The sequence below is a fragment of the Myotis nattereri genome, assembly GCF_964212035.1.
Source record: "Myotis nattereri genome assembly, chromosome: 7".
Taxonomy (NCBI): domain Eukaryota; kingdom Metazoa; phylum Chordata; class Mammalia; order Chiroptera; family Vespertilionidae; genus Myotis; species Myotis nattereri.
The window spans coordinates 73,306,797-73,328,315 of record NC_138082.1 but is presented as its reverse complement, the minus strand read 5'-3'; the positions used below and the strand labels follow the sequence as shown (position 1 = coordinate 73,328,315).

General features: G+C 41.4%; 1 protein-coding gene across 1 annotated transcript in view; it reads right to left on the bottom strand.

Moving 5' to 3' along the window:
* The window catches only part of NXPH2 (neurexophilin 2), a 111,057-nt gene extending 95,184 nt beyond the window's left edge, over positions 1–15,873 (bottom strand). The window contains exon 1 of the mRNA XM_081095927.1: positions 15,702–15,873. Within this exon, the coding sequence (XP_080952053.1) occupies positions 15,702–15,755 (54 nt within the window). The 5' untranslated portion in view covers positions 15,756–15,873. The remainder of the gene's footprint in view (positions 1–15,701) is intronic.
* Between the last annotated feature and the right edge of the window lie 5,646 nt (positions 15,874–21,519).

Sequence of the window (21,519 nt, the reverse complement as noted above, 5' to 3'; positions counted from 1 at the left end):
CCTGCATTCTAGTTCCCACGAGTGAACTTAAGAGTTTTAAGCTACTTTTAAAAATTTTAGAGGGAAAACACTGGATCAAATTTTCCCCTCAAAAGTGGGACTCTCTAGTTTTGATAGCCATAATATAATCTGGGTTTGTGATAAACTCTTTGAAGAATGTAACCCACTATATTATTAATTTCAACAAATATGCACATCAAGTGTGACTTAGCTCACATTTTTGTTAACCAACTATTACTTGTAATGGTTATTTTCTGTTTTATTTGCTATGTTCTACAAAGTATTTTCTCATTACTGCATCTTAAAATATGGAAATTTGAAGGCATTACTAAAACTCTCTGAGCCATCCCTAACAACTGTTGAGATCTGCAGGGTGCCTAAGGCAAAACAAAATGTGTGGCTATCCTTAGGTGAGGGACAGCAAGAGAATCACTCATCATTCATTTACCTTAGAAAGAAAACACTGTCAAATAGAGATATGTGCACTGGGCACAGTGCCTCACAGAGTGGGCACTCATACATATTGGTTGAATTGAACTGAACCAAAGGAAATTTGCCTGAGATGGGAAAAAAAAGTATTAAGAAAGAAACTAGGTCTATGCAAAATGCTGACCCCTTTCCAACAGTTCAAAGACAAAAGCATTTAATTAGGAGAGACCCGAGGTCACTTGGCTCAGCTTCTCACAGCCAAGAATCCTCCACAGCTGTGGTTCTCAACTGGGGCGTGTTTGCTCCCCAGCGGGCGTTTGTCAATGTTGGGAGACATGTCTGGTTGTCACAACCTAGAGAGTGTGGTACTGGCATCTAGTGGGTAGAGGTCATGGATGCTGCTGAACACCCTACAGTGCACAGAACACTGCTTCCCTTACCCCTGCCCACCCCACCCCACACACAGGTAATTACCTGGCCCCAAATTCAATAATGCCAAGGCTGAGAAAAGCTGCTCTTACAGCATGAGCCAACAGATGACCTCTGCTTACCCACTTTTTAACCACATTATTAATGCATGATTGGCATATAAAACTCTGTAAATTTTTAATATACACAACTCGATGAGCTTAAAGACAAGTATACAGCCATAAAATTGTCACCACAATCTATGTCAGGAGCACATTCATCATTTCCTCGTGAGGGGGATCCATGGCCTCATGAGCATGTTTCTACCACTGCCGGGCAGCTCTCCCTGCTAATAAGAGCTTCTTTATTTTGAAATTCATATAGAAATAATATTTGTCAAAAACACTACAGAAAAAGATATACACAAATATGAACTCACATTTTAAGATCAAAATGCCTTTTCCAGATGCTTATTTTAAATTTATTTTTCTAATCTATTTAAATAACAGAAGAAATAAAAGAATATGGTAAATAGTTAAATTCACATGCTAAATTTTTATTGTTGAATTATTTTTAATTAATCTATTATTTGGTAGCTTTTAAACCTTTAAGTCTATTTCTTAATTTATTAACATCAGACAGCTTCTTAGCTTCTTACTATGAAAGTTAAGAAAATTATCATGCTTGACTATCCTCACCTTTTGTATTCCCTTTACCTCCAAAGTTTTATTTTATTTTAGGTCATTAATATTTATTATAGTTACATTCCATTCTTAAACTATATGTAAATCATTCATGCTGGGTATAGAAATGCATTTCAAACACAGCAAACTAATAAACAGCATTTATGAAACTGAAATGATTTAAATGGAATTCCCACTAGAGCCACAGTACGACTGCACCACAGAAAAGGAAATAAAATCTCACACCTTCCCAGGGTCAGAGGCTAAGAGATCCCTCTCTAGTTTCCTTCACTTCTTCTGAGCCATACTAAGATACCACTGTACCCCACACCAGCCCCTGGCCCCCAATTCTTTCTTGGTTTGAGGAAGTACTTCCCTGTGGATTATTTTTCAATCTTTATTGTTGAAAACTTTACATATCCTGTTCCCCCCCACACACACTGACTCCTTCTAGCCATCATCCCCCCAGCCTCCCACCCCAGGCCTTCACCACTCTACTGTCAGTGTCCATTGGGTTATGCACTTATGCATACAGGTTCTTTGATTGATCTCTTCCCACCCACCCCTTGTTTTTCCATATGGAGTGAGTGGTAACTCCCCCGAGATCCTTGCATGCACCAAATACCATTTTCAATTTTCTGATTTTCTCTTCCTCTTCTTCCTCCTCCTTCCCCCTTCATACTTGATTGATAATTTGTCTGTCAGTTCACTACTCCTTTCCCCTCAGAACCTTGAAGACATCCCTCCATTGCTTCTAATACCCAGTGTGGTGAAGGAAATGTGTGTTTGTTTTGTCAGTAATTTATTTTGTTTTTCTGAAAGCTCTTAGTATTTTCTGTTTCTCTTTTGCGTTCATAAATTTCTCCAGAATTTTGTTTGTTTGTTTTTCAGCCTATTCAACTCTGTTTCTTTGATTACGTTCCCTCCCCTCATAGCCTATCATCTGTTTCTGGGGCTCCTCACGGGAGACTAATCCTGTGTCTCTTCACTGTCCTCTCAGATTTCCCATTTTGGTCTTTTGGCTCTGTTATGTCCTGACTTCACCTGACACTTCATCAGCAAGGGCTTTAGCCCTATCCTTTCCCATCTTCTCCCTGACTTTTAAATTTTGTCAGTCATATATTTGATTTCTAAGAATTCTTTCTCGTCACCCAGTTGCTTTCTTCAAGATGCAGCCTGCTCGTCTTTTCAGGATGCAGTATCTTCTTGTCTCTGAGAATACTAGTTAGGAATCTTTAAAATTAAAATATGTCCCTTGTATTACTTATTCCCTCCAGGATAGGTTTCTGTTAGTTACTCTTTGTCCATCTTTGTTGATGATGAGTTCTCTTAAGTGTCTGATGATCTTTGGTTGTCTATGAGTGAAAGGCCGTGCTGATTAATAATATAAAGACCTAGAACTGGTATTCTCTGTAGGTCTTTTTATAACAGAGGTCTTCCTTTAGTGAGAGCTTTGATAAAAATTTCTCTAATTGGAACATACAGTCGATTTCTCAAGATATGTGGAACTGTTCATCAAAGTGTCCCACCCTTCTCAAGCCAGCCAAGATATATGACCCAAGCCAACCAGGCTCTCTCAACCAGAACATGACATCTTAAATGAAGTGGAACAAGGCCTAAATTTAAAAAACAATAACAACATATCAAACAGTTTGGTATTTATTCATCATTTTCATCATCTTGGCTAATTGGTATTTTCCTGACACCTAGACTCTTGATTCTGCTCTAGAAATGCCTGATTCTTCAGCTTTTTCTGTAAGCTGTCCTATTTTCATAAATTTCTTCCTTAAGTTCATCAGAGTCAGTTTCTGTTGCTTGCACACAAAGAACTTACACTGTTGCAGGTGAAAATAAAAACTGACCTTGATTAAGCTAATGCTAGCTACTAGGCTTTTTACATTTTTACATATAGGGATCATAAGAGAGAGCTACAATTATCATTATTTTCTGAAGAAACTGAAATTGAGATTTATTGGGTTCATCAAGATGCTCAAGATAAAACTACCAAGTCAGTCTGACATCAAGACCTATGCTTTCCCTGTCCTCTGAAGTATTTGTGGAGTATTAAGAATGAAGACCTGGCTGCCGTTAAGAGTATGTGATGAATAGTAGATGAGAGATTCAAAGCTGAAAAACCAGAAAGAAAAATTTAGACTCAATGTGTTAAGAAAAAAGGAATCACACTTCAATTCTTAATAGTAGAGTGGCATTATAAAAGAGAATTTTAAAAAGATGATTCTGTGACATGTGAAATTAATTTAGAAGGCTCATATTGGAATAAAGTCGGCCAGTGAGGAGGCTGCTGTAGTGATGAAATGGCAGCAGCTAGAGGGAAGAGACAGTTTACAGAAGGATTTGGAAGAAAATTTTCATAGGATTTTGTGACTGAATGGATATTGTAGAGGATAAAGAAAGATGAGCCAGAAATGACTAAAAGATCTCCAGTTGCAATAAAGAAAGCTGAGTGAATATATTTACCTTGCCTCTTTCCCAAATTTCCAAGGAAATGAACTAGGAATGTGAAAATCAGAATGAATGCCAAGAATCAACACAATTTGAGGACCTCTAGAAGATATAAAGAAGAGTGAATCAGATGATGGAAAAACCAAGTGTGCTCAGCAGTCTGTAACCAAAGGAACGTAAGCACAGTAAGCCAGGGTTTACCCCACCACAGAGTACCTTCCTCCCATCCCCAAGCTTGGCACAGAGGATCTGGAAGTGCCTTGCCCACAGGCACTAACTAGGGCAGCTACCAGGATGCTGCAAGGTCCGCCATTGAGTAGAAAGAGGGCTGAGGCTTCATTCACATTGGAATTAACTATGGAATCTGCCGCAGAAAGCTTCTATTTACACTGCTAGACCGGTAGAGAGAATAAAGGCAGTCCCTTAGCTACTATTGTCCCAAAACAATTAATACAAGCCTAGGGAGGAAATATGGGGAATTTAATTCACAGGAATGGAGTAATCTTTTTTTAAATCAAGGTAATAGTATATACAAATGTATGCTAAATAAATTTGAAGATACACAAATAATGCATAATTTTCTTTTAAAATTAATAAAAGGAATTCCATAAAGGTTGAAGAAAAATGTCTGAATGGATAAGTAACCATAAAGGAAATGAAATGTTTATAAAAGATCTCCTTGCCTAAAAGAAAATGACTCAAATGAATTAAAATGATTCCCAACAAACTTCCAAGGGAAAAACAATTCTTAATTATTTTAACTTCTCCCAGAATTGAGGGGGAAAAACAGATTTTTTTCTAATTGTGGTCCTAGAATAATCCCGAGGCAAAACCTGATGTTTCACATTGCTATATTTTACTTATGAATATAGAATCAGTGTTCCTAAATAAAATACTAAACATAAAAACACATTTATCAATGTATTAAAACATAGATAGTTTAACTTTGTTTTAAGCAGCTTAATTTTAGGAAAACTATTTTAAATAAACATAAACAAATTAAAATTTTAAAAACATAGCACCATTTTGAGGAATGATAAAAATGTATCTGAAATAAACTTCTATGATCAACGTAGGTTTATTCTAATATGGAAAAAGTACATTCTTTTTTTTTAATATATTTTATTGATTTTTTACAGAGAGGAAGGGAGAGAGATAGAGAGCTAGAAACATCGATGAGAGAGAAACATCGATCAGCTGCCTCCTGCACATCTCCCACTGGGGATGTGTCCGCAACCCAGGTACATGCCCTTGATCAGAATCGAACCTGGGACCCTTCAGTCCGCAGGCTGACGCTCTATCCACTGAGCCAAACCAGTTTCGGCATACATTCTTGATTTGATAGATTATTTATTAGAAATGAAAAGCAAATATCATAGTTAGTAAACTTTAAAGTTGGAATCATAAAAAAAAAAATCCACTTTCACAGTGTTAGTCAATAATATTTTGAAGGTTCTAACCAGTACATGGGCAGAATAAATTTGAACTTAAGAGTCATAAAAGTTCAATACAAAGAACAAACATAAAATTACTTATAGATAATATGATTGTCTATATATAAACCCAAAAGAATCCAATTAAAAATTATTAAAACTAATAATCCAGTGCAGAAATAGAACTGATACAAACAAATGTAGTAAAATAAATAGCTTTCCTCATATTCCAGCAAATAATAATTTTTAAATGTCAGGCACAGAAATGGTATCCACAACAATGCCATAATACATAAAGTATTCAGGAATAATTAAATAAACAGTTGTGCGAGAATAATATAAAATGTAATTAGAAGTTTAAAGGCTGTAGAAAAAAATGAATTAAAAAATGGGGAATTATTTAAAAAGGTAAACCATAAAGAAATACAAATTGTTATTATGAAAACACACTTCACCTTCCTAATAAGTTATATATAGTACATTTCTTTTTAAAATCTCACCCGAAAGAAGGGAGGGGCAATGAGACAGAAAGGGAGAAGAAAAGGGAGAAGAAGAGGGAGAGAAAGAAAGCATCGATGTAAGAGAGAAACACAGATCAGTAGCCTTCTGTATGCTCCCTGACTGGGGATCAAACACGCAACCTTTCAGTGCACGGGACTACGCTCAACCAACTGAGCCACTTTGGCTGAGCTTTATAGGATTTTTTAAAATAATGAGGTGTTTTTCTCTAACAGATTGGCAAAATTTTTAAAATACACTATCTGGATAAAGATATAGGTACGCATATACACTGTAAGTGGTACTGCATTTCAGGGAAAATTTATATTTATCCAAATTAATATTGTATATTCCCAGCACTGGATTAGTATTTCAATTCTCCGAATTCATTTTATAGATTAAAATTTTTTAAAATACTTCAACACAATTAGGAAATTAATAAGGGACTGATTAAATGATTATGGCTCATCAATGCCATGAAATACTAAGGCTTCTCAAAGATATGAATTATTCTACATTGTATTAAAATGGCAACAATATATTATTACATTAAACTATGTTATAGAACATTATGTTGTGCTGATATAAGAATGATGATAAAAGCATACATAGCCATAATTTCTGGAACAATACACATTGTTAAACTATTAACAGCGAATACCTCTTACTGTGAACAGGCAGGGGTGAGAATGGCTATTATAAACATTTCTGAATACTTAAAAATAATAAACAAAAATCTCTGGTTGGGTTCGCCAGAAGCAGACACCCGCCCAGACTGGTGTTTGAGTGCAAATGATTTATAATGAACTGCTCCAGAGAAGTCTGCTACAGGGTGGGGCAGTAGGGCACAGAATGGGAGGACGCCATGGAAATGTGTGATGTCAGGCCACGTCCCCTTGAGGGTAGCGTCAGCCTCCTCCCACGGGGACCCTCCAGAGTATTAGTCGAATCTGGTAGCGAAGGAGCAGGGCTTTTCTCATCCGGGCCCCCATCAGTCATGTGTCAGGAACCACCCTGGAGGGAAGGAAGCAGCAGTCTGACTCCGGGTGCTTTCTGGCGAGGTGCATCCAACACCTGAGGACATCCTCTGAAGGAAAGTCACAGGCGCCTAGTAGTAAAATAAAAACGCAAAAGGGGGCATAGAAATGCCAAAAAGAGGCCCAAAAAGGACTTGCGTAGAGAGCCAGTAACATCCACTATCATATACTACCTTTATAGTAAGACACATATTTTTATAAAACGTAAGAAAGGGAGAGAGTGTGAGAGCAAGAACAAGTATGTTACTGGTAAAACAAAGCTGTACATGAATGCTCACAAGGTCTGCACATGTGTGAGCTCCTGCAGTAATAGATGGCCTCCCGCACCAACTAGTCCCCACCTGCCCATTAGAAAATAAGAATTGCATGGCCCTTATTAGAAATTAGGGCCTTTCTCTCTCTCTTTTTGTCCATGTCTGGCCAGGCCCATGATTTTAATCTGAAGTGGTAGAGGGTGAGATCTTGAGAAATCAGGGGAACTCTCAAATCCTCTGCTGGTCCTAAGTGGAACTACATTACTTGCCATCAACTTACCCTTCAAACTACAAAGAAGCTGGAGAACTGGGCTTCAAACTCCGTGAGACTAAATTCTAAATAGAACCCCTAAATAAGGAGCACATTCCCAGAATCCATTTGTTCTGTTTAACTTGTTTGATTTGATGACAAACTTGTTGAACACATTCCTAAAACGAATGAGCTGAGGTCCACCTCAGCATAGCCCCCCATTCTGGGTGTCAGTGACGGGTCTCACAACGTTCTGTCACAAATGGGTGCTGTCTTGACCCAAGGGCTGGGCTGGTTGGGCAACTCAACTGTCCCCATTTGTGTGGTCTACGGTCCATCTCGGAAACCTGCAGTGCTTTGTTTCTTCACCTGCAAAATCGATGCAATAACTGCTCTGTTTACCTTTCAGAGCCGATGTGAAGATGAACCACGTGATCGCACACGTGGAAGAATCTTTATACCAAGTCACTTGTCCGGAAACAAAGATACCAGACTAAAAAGAAGGAGGTGGTAACTTCAAGATCTGAATCCACGAATGTTGGAAGCACTTGTTCAGGAGGATGTGTGTGGTTTTGGTAGTAAGACATCCAGGTAACAATGAACAGTAAGCTATGGCAATGTGGCCTTGGAGCCACAATAGGGTAGGAACTGGGGTACCAATTTGGAAGTCATCAACAGGGGAGCACCAGGTAAATTCACAACTATGGAGTGCACACCTTTGGAAACTTCACCTCCCTTTTCATTTCTGTGGCATATTCCTTACACTGATCCCCAATGTATTCTTTTTGGATTACCCAAATGCAAAACTCTATTCAGAAAAATGATCATTACTACAGAATGTTATGAGGTTGGTGGGAGTCCTTATTCGCTTGTATGCATAATTCCTTCAAAATACTGTGCAGATTTTCATACTCAACTGCTTTCACTGACTAAGCCACATACACACAAAGGTAGGAGATAGAATTCTGGAATGGAAATCATATGGGCTTTTAAAAACCATGTAAATTATACATGCAGTCTCTCCCCTCAAATAATCTAGTGTGGCGAGAAGCTACAGCATTTGGACGGGTTCAAGCCTGGGCACGATCCCCTCATGGCAAAGCCATGTGCGAGTCCCAGCACAATTATAGCCAAAGGCTATAGTTGTAAACTTGACCTTAGGGTCCAAACCTGTGGTCCCACATGGCTGAGTGATATGGGCTGTGGAAAGTGCAGCAAGTAAAAAAAGCTTCATTAGGTGCATGTAATTGAGTAGATTCGAAACCCGCCACAATGTAACCACGCCCTTACTTTGCCTCGTGGCATCTGGCTATAAAATGAAGACTCGGCTCACAGGCTGTGGCGCTGTCTCTCCATCAGAGAGGGCAGTGTCCTACCTAACCCCGGCTTTATTCTCTTGTCTGTCTTTTCTAAATCCTTCACCGCCCCCTCTCAGGTTCACCCATGGCCGTGCCAGCTCGGCACAATCTAGACTATTTCTTTAGCTACCTACTGTTTTGATTGACTAAATATATATCTATGTAACTTAAGGGTAAAACAGATGAGATTTTAAAATGGTCAGTATTTATGACAATGCTTGAAAGTCACAATTTTATATATTCTTGCATGAAGAGATTTACACGAGTGTTTTTAATGACCTTAGAATCACTTATTAGGCCAAAAACAGCAATATCACATAGTCAAGGTTGATTTTTAAAGACATTTACGTTGTTTAAAGCATAGCTGGACTGCACCCAGGAGTCAGGCTATTTCAGTTGGCTTGTTTCCTCATGTTAAGAACATTAACAATTTTCTCTACCTTTGATGGGTCTCACATGCCAGTTATTTGTTGGTTTTCTTTTAAAAATGTTGTACCATCTACCTCCGAACTCCTGAAAGCTTTGGCATTAGTTTATAAGTATTCCTGATTTAAATAGGCTAAATTCCACTGAGGCACACAAAGGTCAATACTAGTTTTCTGGTTGAAGTATAGTATTAAACAGTAATGTTCGTTATTTTAATAATTAGAACTTAAGTAAAAGCCAATCTCCTTTTTATTCCAATTAAAACAATGACTTGTTACTAGTTTACAATTTAAAAATTGTATAGAGGAAGCAAAGTCCTGAATGCACCATTTTAATAAAATTTTATTGATTTTTGTTTATTATGTGTTAAATAAGTGTCAATTCCTTTTGCCTAGCGTCACTAAATTTTCCTTTTATATAATCAGGGATAAAACTAAGCAGTTTTGCAGTTTTAAATCTACCTCTAAACATATAATGTTATTTCTGATGTAAAATTTATATTTAAAGCAATTATGTTTATATAAAAGACATTAAATTGTACTGTAACTTAAGATGCAATTGATAAAAAATAAAAATTCAGAAACACTGTTTAAAAAGGAATAAGTTAGAAATAATTTTTCATCTACTTTATCACTAATGACTTCATTTTACAGATGAGGGGTCCAGGGCTGTGACATGACCTGCCAAGATACGTACACACCCATATGTCCACACTCGCACACACACCCTCGAACCTGTTATATTCTCTTTACTGCTCTGTCCTCATAAAGACTCAGTGTAAGGCCTGGGTCAAAACAGTCAGTAACCACTGGTTGAATCTGCAATTTATTTAGAAGTAGAACCCAGGTCTTTTTTGAATCGTCACCCAAGGACATGCTTTTATTGGTTTTAGAGAGAGAGGCAAGGAGAAAAAGGGAGGGAGAAAAGGAAGGAGAGAGGGAGGGAAGGAGGGAGAGATACCTCAATGTGAAAGTGAAATATGGATTGGTTGCCTCTGGGGATGGAACATGCAACCCAGGCATGTGCCCTGACTGGGAATCGAACCCGCCACCTTTCGGTGTATGGGGATGCTCCAACCTACTGACCCACACGGACTAGAGAAGAACCCAGGTCTTTTGACACTACATGCATTGTTCTTTCCAACACACACCTGGAAACATTTAAAACGGCCTTCTCTATCTTGTAGTTTTATTGGAGAACAGTATGTGATAAACTGTGTGAAAGAACTTGAAAAATGTAAGCGTATGAAATCTAAGACAGCATTATTATCATTGTGGTTTACGTTCATAAAACTCCTCACTTCTCTTTCCATAGATCCATAAATCTAAGAAAGGCACAATTTACAACAATGGCAATTTTAAAGACAACTATTTTAATTTATTGAATAACCTGTCTAGGAAAAGATATCCTACAGCTTTTGGATTTGAGTAACAAAACTTTTATTTTTAATAGTAGTTAAAGAAATAGAATTCTTTACTATATACTAATCTTACAGCATAAAAAAACAGTTACTTGAAGGTTTTTATCTAGATTTTCATACATTAAAAATACCATAAAATGGAAGTTTTCAATCAACAATATCTTAGAATACTCTCTATAATATAAAATCTATACTGTAAATTGCTCCAGATCCTTTTTATTGAGCAGGATAATGAACTAAGAATGGAGTTGTCATCAACACCACTGTTCATATCACAACAAATAAAAAGTTCAAATAGGTTCTTAATAATAAAGACTCATAAAAACAGTGACTAGGATATCTGAATTTGGCACAATTAAAAACATTCATGATGAAATAGTGTTACAAAATCTTCCAGATGTGCAATAACAAGGTTAAGTGGAAAAAATAATTTAAAATAATTTAAACATATTACAATCTACATTATAACCACTGTGCAAGAATAGCATAGAAATTACTTTATTAAATCATCATCCTGTGTACTACAATAATACCTGGAGAGTAGCCTCACATGGATGAGTGCTCAAAATCATTTGGACCAATTTTTTAAAGCAGCTTTAAAGTAATTGACTCTCAAATCAAGATATTAAATGCCAGCTTCTAACTGGCAATAATGCTTATGGCTAAGATAGAAATGAGATTCTTTACAGAAACGCTGACACAGCCCTAACTGTAAGCACTTGACTGTGCGGCTGTAATTATTTTTTCAAATCTCACCCAGCAAAGCTTCAGGTAAAGAAGTCTGCAGAATATGTAAACAGTAAGGCAGTCCTAGAGCTTTTACAAAACCACAAACCTGTGACACATTTACACTCATCTTTGATTGCTGCTACTAAATGACTAAATCATGAAAAATGTATTGATTAGCTCTTCAATAGGTAAAAGGTGGGTAACATTATAATATCAACATTTCTTAATTCATTCGATTTGCAAGTGCTACACATTTTAAGCTGACAATGTAAAAACCTCTAAAAGGTTTTTTCAAAAGAGCCTTCTGTCTTCTTTAGCGTTTTGACCACTAGTCAGAAACAATAAAAAATAATTAAGAAAAATATCCAGAACTAAGCTATAGAATAAGTCCCCATGAGGAGTCAGTTCCCGTGTGGAAGGCATTTAAAACTGAACCAGGTAACATAATCTCAGAATAGGCCAAAGGAACACAATTTATGCCAGGTGGTGAGGGGCTGGAATAGAAGACTTAAATGGCTAACCCTAATTCTTATTTTTTAAAATGCCTTAGATCATGATACTTTAAAGGAGGAGTTCATTTGAAAGCCCAGCCAACTTTAAATTGTAACCATGAAATGATGTTTCCTCTCCTTCAAACAGACATCTAGTCAACAGATGACTATTGATCCTACACTGGGAAATACCGATTTGATGTTTATTGATCAAAATTGTATGAGGGAAATTGAGATTTTTGAATGAAAAACAGTCATGAGTTATCTATCACGTCGTGTACAGAACTGGCAATAAATAAATGTTATAATACCACACTAAACAAAAATAAAAATTATTAATTTGTTAAGATAAACAAAAATATCCTTAAGTTTATGTGGCATGGTATTATGTAATGAGAGTCAACTTAGAATTCTAACACCTGCTTCATAAGTATTCTGATTTTGTAGTCTCCTCAAAATTTTCTAACTTGCATTACTTTTAATTGCTATTTTACTTTATAAACTAATCATTATATCACAGAAAAATAAGTAGAAATGTATAATGAACTTATTTTTAAAATCGTAGCTAGATTTTATCCTAATGTCAACCTAATCGTTCATTTAAATTTAATCTTTTCATAATTTGCATTTTACTTAAAGGCAAAAACCACACATATTATGAGTTATAAATTATGCAAATCTGTAAGAAGTTGTCATTGGAGAAGTCTTTATTCTGGACTATGTCATGAAATAACACTCAATTTATTATCATATTAATTTCAAATGGTAATTTTCTCTTCATTATATGGCAGAAAAGAAAGAATGCACTGTAAATCTTTTTATACAGATAGGTTGCTAAATAAAAATTTCTAAGAAAATAATACATTCAGGATTGATATTTAAATTTTGCAGGTGCCTAGTAATCCTATTAATTAAGTATTGCAACCTTTCTAGTAAAACACTAGACACAGTCCAGGAAAACCTGGCAAACAGGTAACATACACACATATGTCATAGGCTACCTGCAATATTTATCAATTCAGTTTATTGTTTTCTCAAAAATTTGAAACATCACAAAAATAAGTAAAAACATTATAGTTTTTGTCCTAGTGTTATGGGGTTAGTAGCTTATGGGGGCCCAACTCCCAAATAAGGCTGCTTTCAGATGAAACAGGTAATTTTCTTAAAATTAAATTTCAATATCCCCAAATGAATCCACTACTCATTAAAAATATTTAACATTTTTAAAAAGTATATTCTTCAGGCTGGCAGTGCAGATAGCAGAGTAAAATCCAATTCCAACAATAACTCAATTTCACCCCTGCACTTTGCCTACAAGGACAGATCTACTAAGTGCATCTTAGAAAATTAAAAAAAAAAACCCAACTAATTTTAAAATCATGAAAACATTTTATCCATTTGCTGTTGGGACTTCGCAAAGAAGTTCAATATGAGCTGAAAAGGGTACAGTAAAACTATAAGCCATCTGAAGGGCCAAAGTATGACTTGTCCTTTTTGATACTTGCTGGGGTGGGTGGGGCACATGGTGGGACTGGGGATGTTTTAATATAGACCTACCCTGCCCAGCATCTCCCCTTTCCCTTCAGATCCTAACCCCTGGTGTGGTAAGGCTGGAAACAGCTCTAAGAATGTGGGCAGTGTAAACAGCCTTTATTGTCCAGGATGGCAGTGTAAGTGATGTGCGCTTATCACACAGTTGCAGCTCCCCACCTCACTTACCGTGATAAAGTGCTCCCGGAGCAAAAGCATTACAACCCAAGCACAATCCAAAATGGATTAGAATTTGACATAAGCTTCCTTAAAAACTAATCAATCAATCCGTGCTGCAATATTAGAATCCAGCTCTTCAGGGGTGCATGCAATACCTTCACGATGTAGTTACTATTCCTTATTGACTATGGAGGTGTAGAAAAAAAAATCTAGTATTTGCAATATGGTATCTGATAGGAGAACTTTTTCCTAACACATGCTGAAATATATCTCCTCATCTTTAAGAGCCTAATACAGTGGAACAGAAACACAGTCCATGGCCACTAAATGCAAAATTAAATGAATGAACTAAGATATTCATGAAGATATTCTGAAGACCCTCCCTAAGTCCCTGATTTCCCCAAGCTTTTAGAATTTTATTTACATATACCATTCAAATACTGCTCTATTATATCGCCTTTTATTGGACTCAAGAGTAAACATTTTTAAAAGCAAGTGATGCTAAAGACTAATGTGACATATATGTTGCTTGCATAATGCCTGGCTTAAATGTAACATTTACTTTAACATGCAGTGTTGCATATAGACAGTATGTGCTGGTTCACTCAAGGGCACTTTGGAGCGTTTCTTCTTGACGCCAGTGAAGACTTTCTTGGTTAATGCTGAGCAGGTGACTCTAACTCCCATGTAACAAGAGTGGACCGGCCCTTCCTTGCAGCAACGTCTCCCTTTCTAAGACCTTTTGGAGTCTCTTCCACCCTCAAAACTTGCGAAGTATCTCTGCCTCTCCAATATCATACATTTCATAAAGAAACTTTCATAAGTTAGTTGATCTTTCCCTGAAAATAATAGGAGATGGAGGAGAAGGAAGGAAGGAAAAAAGGGAAGAAAGAGAAGGAAGGAAGGAAGGAAGGAAGGAAGGAAGGAAGGAAGGAAGGAAGGAAGGAAGGAAGTAAAAGGAAGGAAAAGGGAAGGAAGGAAAGAGAAGAAAGGAAGGAAGGAAGGAAAGATGGACGGAAGGGAGGGGGGGGAAGGAGGGAGGGATCATCATTCTCTAAGTGCTTGGGTTCCTTCGTCTTGCTTTCACAGCCCTGAGCGAACTGTCTCCTGTATGAGCGCCCAAGAAACCGTGCATCTGGAGAAAACCCAACAGCACCCTGTCAAGACCGGTGCCAGCAAAGCAGGAGGAATCCATCACAGACGCAGACCGAGCCCAAGTAGTCCCCTTCTGCGATTTTACTTTAAAAGTTGCCTTCCTGGAGGTCTGATTTGGGGATCTCCCTCCGATGTAATTAACTAGCAATACACACAGTACACAGGTATATTTCAGGAGGAGGAAACTGGGCGCCACGGGGAGGCGGGGGGCAAAGAGCAATGAGATACAATGCCCACAGTCGCCTTAGCCTCGCGGGAGACCCTGACCCACCTCCCAATACCCTCCCTGGGCGCCCCCGAGCCGCCCAGACCCGGCAGGAAAGGTCTTGGGGGGCATACATACGGCGTGGAGATGCCAGAGGGGCTCTGCGCGGAGTTGGGTGTGAAAGTTACATCCCGCGTCGCCGCCAGCACCAGCACCAGATGCAAAGGGAAGAGAAATGCAGTCTACCCCCCACCCCAGTCGGCCTTTTAGCCGAGTTTCCCCCCAGAAAGGTGCCACTAACTGGCCGCGTAAGGGGGATGCCCGAGGCGGTGGTTTGGGAGCGGTGTCTGCGGGCATCCGGACAAACACCACGTGAAGGATAAGAACCACCAAGCCCCTCGCTCTGGGCTGGGGGCAGGTCTGTCAGCCCATCCTCGCCACATCCCTCTCCTCTCCACCCCTCGCGGCCGCCTCTCAACAAACCTCCGGCTCCCCTCGCGCCTGCCTCCCGGCCACTTTCCGCCGACTTTGCCCCCAGCCTTCAAGTCCCAACCCTCGCTACGCCCTCACCTGCCCGGCGGCCCCCCGACTGCAACCCCGACTCTCACCTCCAACTCCGAGAGGCAACCCCAACTCTCTCCCCTGCGCGCTCTCCCAGCCCCGGGTCGGAGCAGCCACGGCTCCGCTGCCGATCGGCCGCCCGTGCGGTTTTCCCGCCGAAACGCGGCCCGGCGGGCGCGGCGGGCACTCACCAGCTGCAGCAAAAAGCCGGGGACCACGACAAGGGGCAGCGGCCGCAGGCGCATGGTGCCGGCTGGCGCGGCGTCCTAGGAGCTGCGCGCCCGCGCCGGCCTCTGGCGCATCTCCACTTCGGGCGACGGACTGAGGCGCCGGGGCCACCGCGCGCGCTTCCCTCCCGGATCCGAGCGCAGCGCCGCGCCGGCCGGTGGGCGGGCGGGAGGGGAGGGCGGCGCTCCGGTCGGGCCCCGCGCGCGCCCCTCCGTGGAGGGGGCCTGGGTCTGGGTGAGCGCCCGCGGCGTCCGCGGGCTGGAGGCGGCGTGGCGGGCGCCTGGGTGCCGGGTCCCCGCGCGAGGCTGCTCAGGGGTCCGGTCTCGCCGTGCGGGTGCGGGTGCGGGTCCGAGCTGAGCGCGCCCGGGCACCCGGCGAGGCTCGGTGCCTCCTCCGCCCCTGCCCAGCAGAGGGCCGGGCTGGGTGGCTGGCGCCCTCCTGCTCACCCGCTCGCTTTTCTGGGCGGTGAGAGCGGGGAGGTCTCCTTGCGAGGATGCGGGAAGGAGGGTCCCGGAGAGCACCTGGGGAGTTGCGGGGGAGGGGGGGGCGAAGACTGGGTCCTCGGCGCGGCAGGGCGGGCGTGCGGGCTGAGAACTTGAAAGGCTGGAGCTGGGACCCCCGGAGAGCGCCCGCTCCTAGACAGCCCTGCCTGGGAGAGCCCTGAGCAAGGGGTGCAAAGTGGCTCTGGCGCGGCTGCAAGGATCTGGGAAGTGGAAACAGTGGGAGTCAGGAGGGACCTGGAGGTGGGGTAGCGGCAGGACCGTGAGCCGGGAGTGGCGTCCTGGCTCCCTCGGGTGAGAGAATTGTAGAGGCAGCTGGGTGTCCCGGAGACCCGCGGAGCTGCGCTGCTAGGACCCGGCGCCCGGCGAGGGAGAAGAGGAGAGAGGAGACCCCGCTGCAACCTCCCTCTTGGAGAGGGGCGTGGTGCGGTGGCAAACCTGCTGCTGGCGATCCTCAGCCCCGTGTTAATAAACTCTCCTTCGAAGAGATCCTTAACCGTTAACTATCTCTGTGCTGGACACTCGAGTAGAAAAGTGAAAAGGCAGTGGGGCTCGCGGACTCCCACGTTTGCGGTGGGTGAGGATGTAGACATCGTCCATCGACCCCTTTATTGAACAGATGGGACAGCCAAGGTCCGGAGAGGTAGTCACTTCCCCAGGGGTGAGTCCCTAGGCAGCTGCTTCAATAGAATCAGCAAAACAAAGCTAGTTCCTACACCCAGAATCACAGAGCTTTCACAGGGGAAGGATGTGTTGAGGAAAGGGAGTGGAATTGCGATTGGTTTCCAGCCTTTAAAAAATAAAACACAACAAAAAGTGAAGCCTTTTTTTGGAATTTCAGGGGGAAAAAAGAAGCTTCCTTCTCCTCCTCTTACTATTACCCCAACACAGAAATGAGAGAGGGCTTTGTAGGTAGTCAAGGGCCAGGTTTGAAGTAGAGCTGCCTGGGGCCCTGGGTCCTAAGAGCAGGACTGACTTCCATCCGGCCAGGCCCACCCTCCTCTCCCTGGGTGTGCCCAGGCTGTGGCTTTGGGGAAGGAGTTTATTCCAGAGTGTTCTGGGGCCCCAGTGTGGCTTCCAGATGTTTTGTTCCTGAGTCTGCAAGTGGAGTATCTCTCTAATACAATGTCATTCTCTGTAAGTAGAGCAGCAATCCAGGGCCAAGTGTCCTTCCTAAGCCCTTGCCAAGCCTGAGTGAGGGGCTCTAGGACCCTATTGCAAAGGATGCACCAGCTGTTCCTCCTCTGCTTATCCGCAGACTTCTATTCCTTGCCATAGACTCTTAAACACAAACAAGATCACCATTTGCATCTCTAAGTCTATCACACCGCCTATCCTACCCTCGCCTCCACAAAAATTCTCTCTTTACCAATGTCTAGATCCCACTTCCAGAAAGTGGTTATATCCTAGACCTAGAAGCATACATAAAATCATTTCAGAAATTGGAAGAGCTGACTATAGGTTGATCTTCTTGTCCAACTTTAGGTCCCGGGAGAGGGCTGCATTTTATTTACAGACAGTCTTTGGGAAACAGAGGACTTGATGTGGAAGGGCTTGGAAGACGGAGAGGATCCCCGTTTTGGAGAGGAAGGAGGGCAAATGGCTTTGCAAAGTGCAATACTTCCTTTGGGTTCTGTGTCCTCAATGCCTGAGCCCCAGCTGACTCATCTATGAAACCAAAGGGTGTGGTCCTTCTTGATGGAATAGGTTCCAAATCTGTTATCCCTCACTCTGAATGAGAACTGGATAGCTTACACTATTGAAATAAATAAGCTATATAATGACTGGAACACTTCACTGTTTGCTGTTGTTTTTAATTCACATTTCTTAGACCATTTTCTGAACTTTGGGGAAACTTACACATAAAATTTTAAAGTGGAACCTAAACTTGGATGTGTACACTAGTAATACTAAGTGTGCTCCCAAAGGAATGTACTGAAGGATGTTGAATTTCAAGCTAAAAGCTAAAGGACACAAGAGAACTTGCCTGTACATTGATCAAAGAGAGAAGCACCAAGGATGCCATCAACTAAAGTCTTGGAATACTGTTTGTGTATAAGGTGACTACTGATAATTTATTGTATTCCCTAAATTTTGGTGTAGATATTATGGGAATGTGGAAGGAAGGGAGGAAGGGAAAGAGAAAGGAAGGGGGAAAGAAGCATAGATCGAAGCAGGAAACATGCAGCAAACGTGGGGGGAATGGAGAAAGCTACCCCAGGTGAGAGGAACAACAGAAGCAAAGCCACAGTGGAGGGACTTTGTATGACATAACTGAGGAATGGACAATAAGCGGACCAGACTGGCTGGAGGGAATGTGATAAGAAAAAAGTGAGAGGAAAAGGTAGGTTATGGGCTAGAGTGTAGAAATCTGGGAATGCCAAGCTAAACATGTTAGCTTCATCTGCAGGAAATAAGGAGTCAAAACATTTTTGGAGTAGAAAAGTCATACATCAAGTGGCATAAAGAAATATGCGGTGGTAATGGCAGGATGGTATTGAGGAGGAGGTTGTATGAGGAGACAGTCATGGTAGATGGAAAGAAAGGAATGGAGAGAGAGATGTGGGTGCAAGAACTATTATAAAGGAACAGTGAATTGAGCTTGGTGTTGTAATATTTTAAATCATTCCTGAAATGTTAGAAGATTTTTTTAAACATTAGAACTGATATGCATATATGCATCGCCCATGGACCCAGACAATAGTGTGGTCAAGGCGTGGGAAGGGTGGAGGGGGCAAAAGGGGAAAATGGGGGACATCTTGTAATAATATCAACAATAAAAAATAAAAGTTTCAAAAAATAAAAATTAATTTAAGAAAACAGCATCATCACTTTCTCTCTTAGAGGCAACTAACAATCAGAAAATCAGATCTTTGCCTTTTAATTTTGCAAAGGTGGTTTTTGCAGTAGGAGGCGAGTGAAAATGGTCTTTTATATAGAAAAGTAGCAGAAAGGGAACCTACTAAATTTTACTACCTGATGATTTCATTGCAGTACTTAAGGAAGGCAGCGTATAGGAATATTGTCAATGTTTTGAGAGCAAATTTGTCAACCTCTATCAATGTCTCAACTGGACCATTAGCTTTTTTCGTGTGCTTCTCTGTATTATTTTCCTCACCCTTAACTGTTCATCACGTCATTACCAGAATGTGGATAAGAACATAACATTTCAGAGCTGCAGTGCATATTAGACATTAACCAATTTCTCGCTTTGTACTTAAGGGCACAGGAGCTCTAAAGGCTCTGTGACTTGCTTCAGGTCAAAGGGAGAGAGATGGGGGCTAATCTGAACCTTGATTCAAGGCCTTTGGCTTCTCAGTGCAGTGCTCTTTCCAGTTGCTCACTCTATCTCTGACATTTTTCAACTGGCCAGCAGTTATACAAGTTTTGATGTAGTGAATGAATGAACCCTTCACTAATAAGGGTTGTGGGAATGATCTATGGATGCTGAACGCCCCAGAGTCTATCTTATTATCAGGAAAAGAGGTCTGATAGTACTGAGCCTGAAGCATTGATCCGGTCATAATTTTTGAAGCGTGAGAGATAAGGAGAATTACATGGCACTTGGCTACTGTGCAGCGTCAGAGAAGTGGGATTTGGGACTCGAGGCCATGGCAATGCTTACCCCAAGGAGAGGGGGAATTCTCGCGGGGATTTTGGTCTTCTTAGACCTCTATAATGACAAGCTGGTGGGCTTTTGGCTAGCAATTCTTAACTACTGAAATTCTCCTGAGTTCCCCTACTTGTTGACTAATTGAATATTCTTGGGTCACTATCTAATAAAACATGATGCTGGATAACATCAGTCTCAACCCTGGTTGCATATAGAATCACTGGGGAGTTTAACATCTCTAAAGGGGGGCTTGAGCATGGGTATTTTCACCCAGAGGATTCCACTATACAGCAGTGATTGGGAAATACTGCTCTCCCAGGAACTTACATTTTTCCTTCCTTCCTTTCCTCCTTTTTCTCTCCCTCTCTCCCCCCTCCCTCTCCTCTTCCTCCGTCCCTCCCTCCCTCCTCCTTTCCATCCCTCCCTCTCTCCCTCCTTCCTTCCCCCTTTCCCGTCCTTCCTCTCTCCTTTTTTTCTCCTACAGAACTGTAGTTCCCACATCTGCAATGCACTGAACCTCCAACAGAATATCATTAGAAAATAATAAAAAACAACATCATCACTTTCTCACTTAGAGCCAACTAACAACTGAAAATCAGATCTCTGCCTTTTAATTTTGCAAAGGTGGTTTCTGCAGTGAAAATGTGAGGCGAGTGAAAATGGCCTTTCATATAAACAAGTAGCAGAAAGATTGCATTCTTAACTCTATAGGGCTTTTCAGGAGAGAACTGGCTATTTTCTTTATAGGTATAAATTTTATCACATAAACTCATCCATTGTTCCAAGTTCCAAGACAAATCAAAGGATTCCTTTGTAGTGAACTTGTTTCCTCTCAGCCTTGGGTGGCCACAGCACTCTCTCTTCACCATCTCTTCACATGGATGCCAGAAGGTGCAACCAGGAGTGTGCTGGTGGTTGATGCCAATGTCATCAGTGAGCAGTGGTTCTCAACCTTGGCTGCACATTAGAATCACTTGGGAATCTTTTTATTTTTTAATTTTTTTAAATTTTTTTTCTTTAATATATTTTATTGATTTTTTTACAGAGAGGAAGGGAGAGAGATAGAGAGTTAGAAACATCGATGAGAGAGAAACATCGATCAGCCGCCTCCTGCACACCTCCCACAGGGGATGTGCCCGCAACCCAGGTACATGCCCTTGACCGGAATCGAACCTGGGACCCCCAGTCCGTAGGCCGATGCTCTATCCACTGAGCCAAACCGGTTTTGGCAGGGAATCTTTTTAAAATTCTGATTTCTGGGCCTCATCCTCCAGAAATTGTTCCTTTGTTACTAATGTTGTGGCCCCACCCCATAACAAAGAAACAGAATTTCTGGAGGACGAGGCCCAGGAATCAGGATTTCAAAAAAAGATTCCCAGGTGATTCTAATGTGCAGCCAAGGTTGAGAACCACTGTGCTAGAGGGAGGGAAAGAGGCAGCCTGGGGTTCCCAGTGAATCCTGTGATGAGAGGGTGACTGGGTGAAAAGAACATCACTCGCGATTGGGAAGCAGGAAAGAGCCTCCCTGAGTGCTCATGCTCCATCTCTGCCACCCGCATCGCACTGATTCGATAAACCTGCCACTCTCTTTCCATGTGTTTCCAGGCAATCGTCCGGTTTGACTGACTAATCGCCTTTTCTACTTGCACATGACATATGATGAGTGTC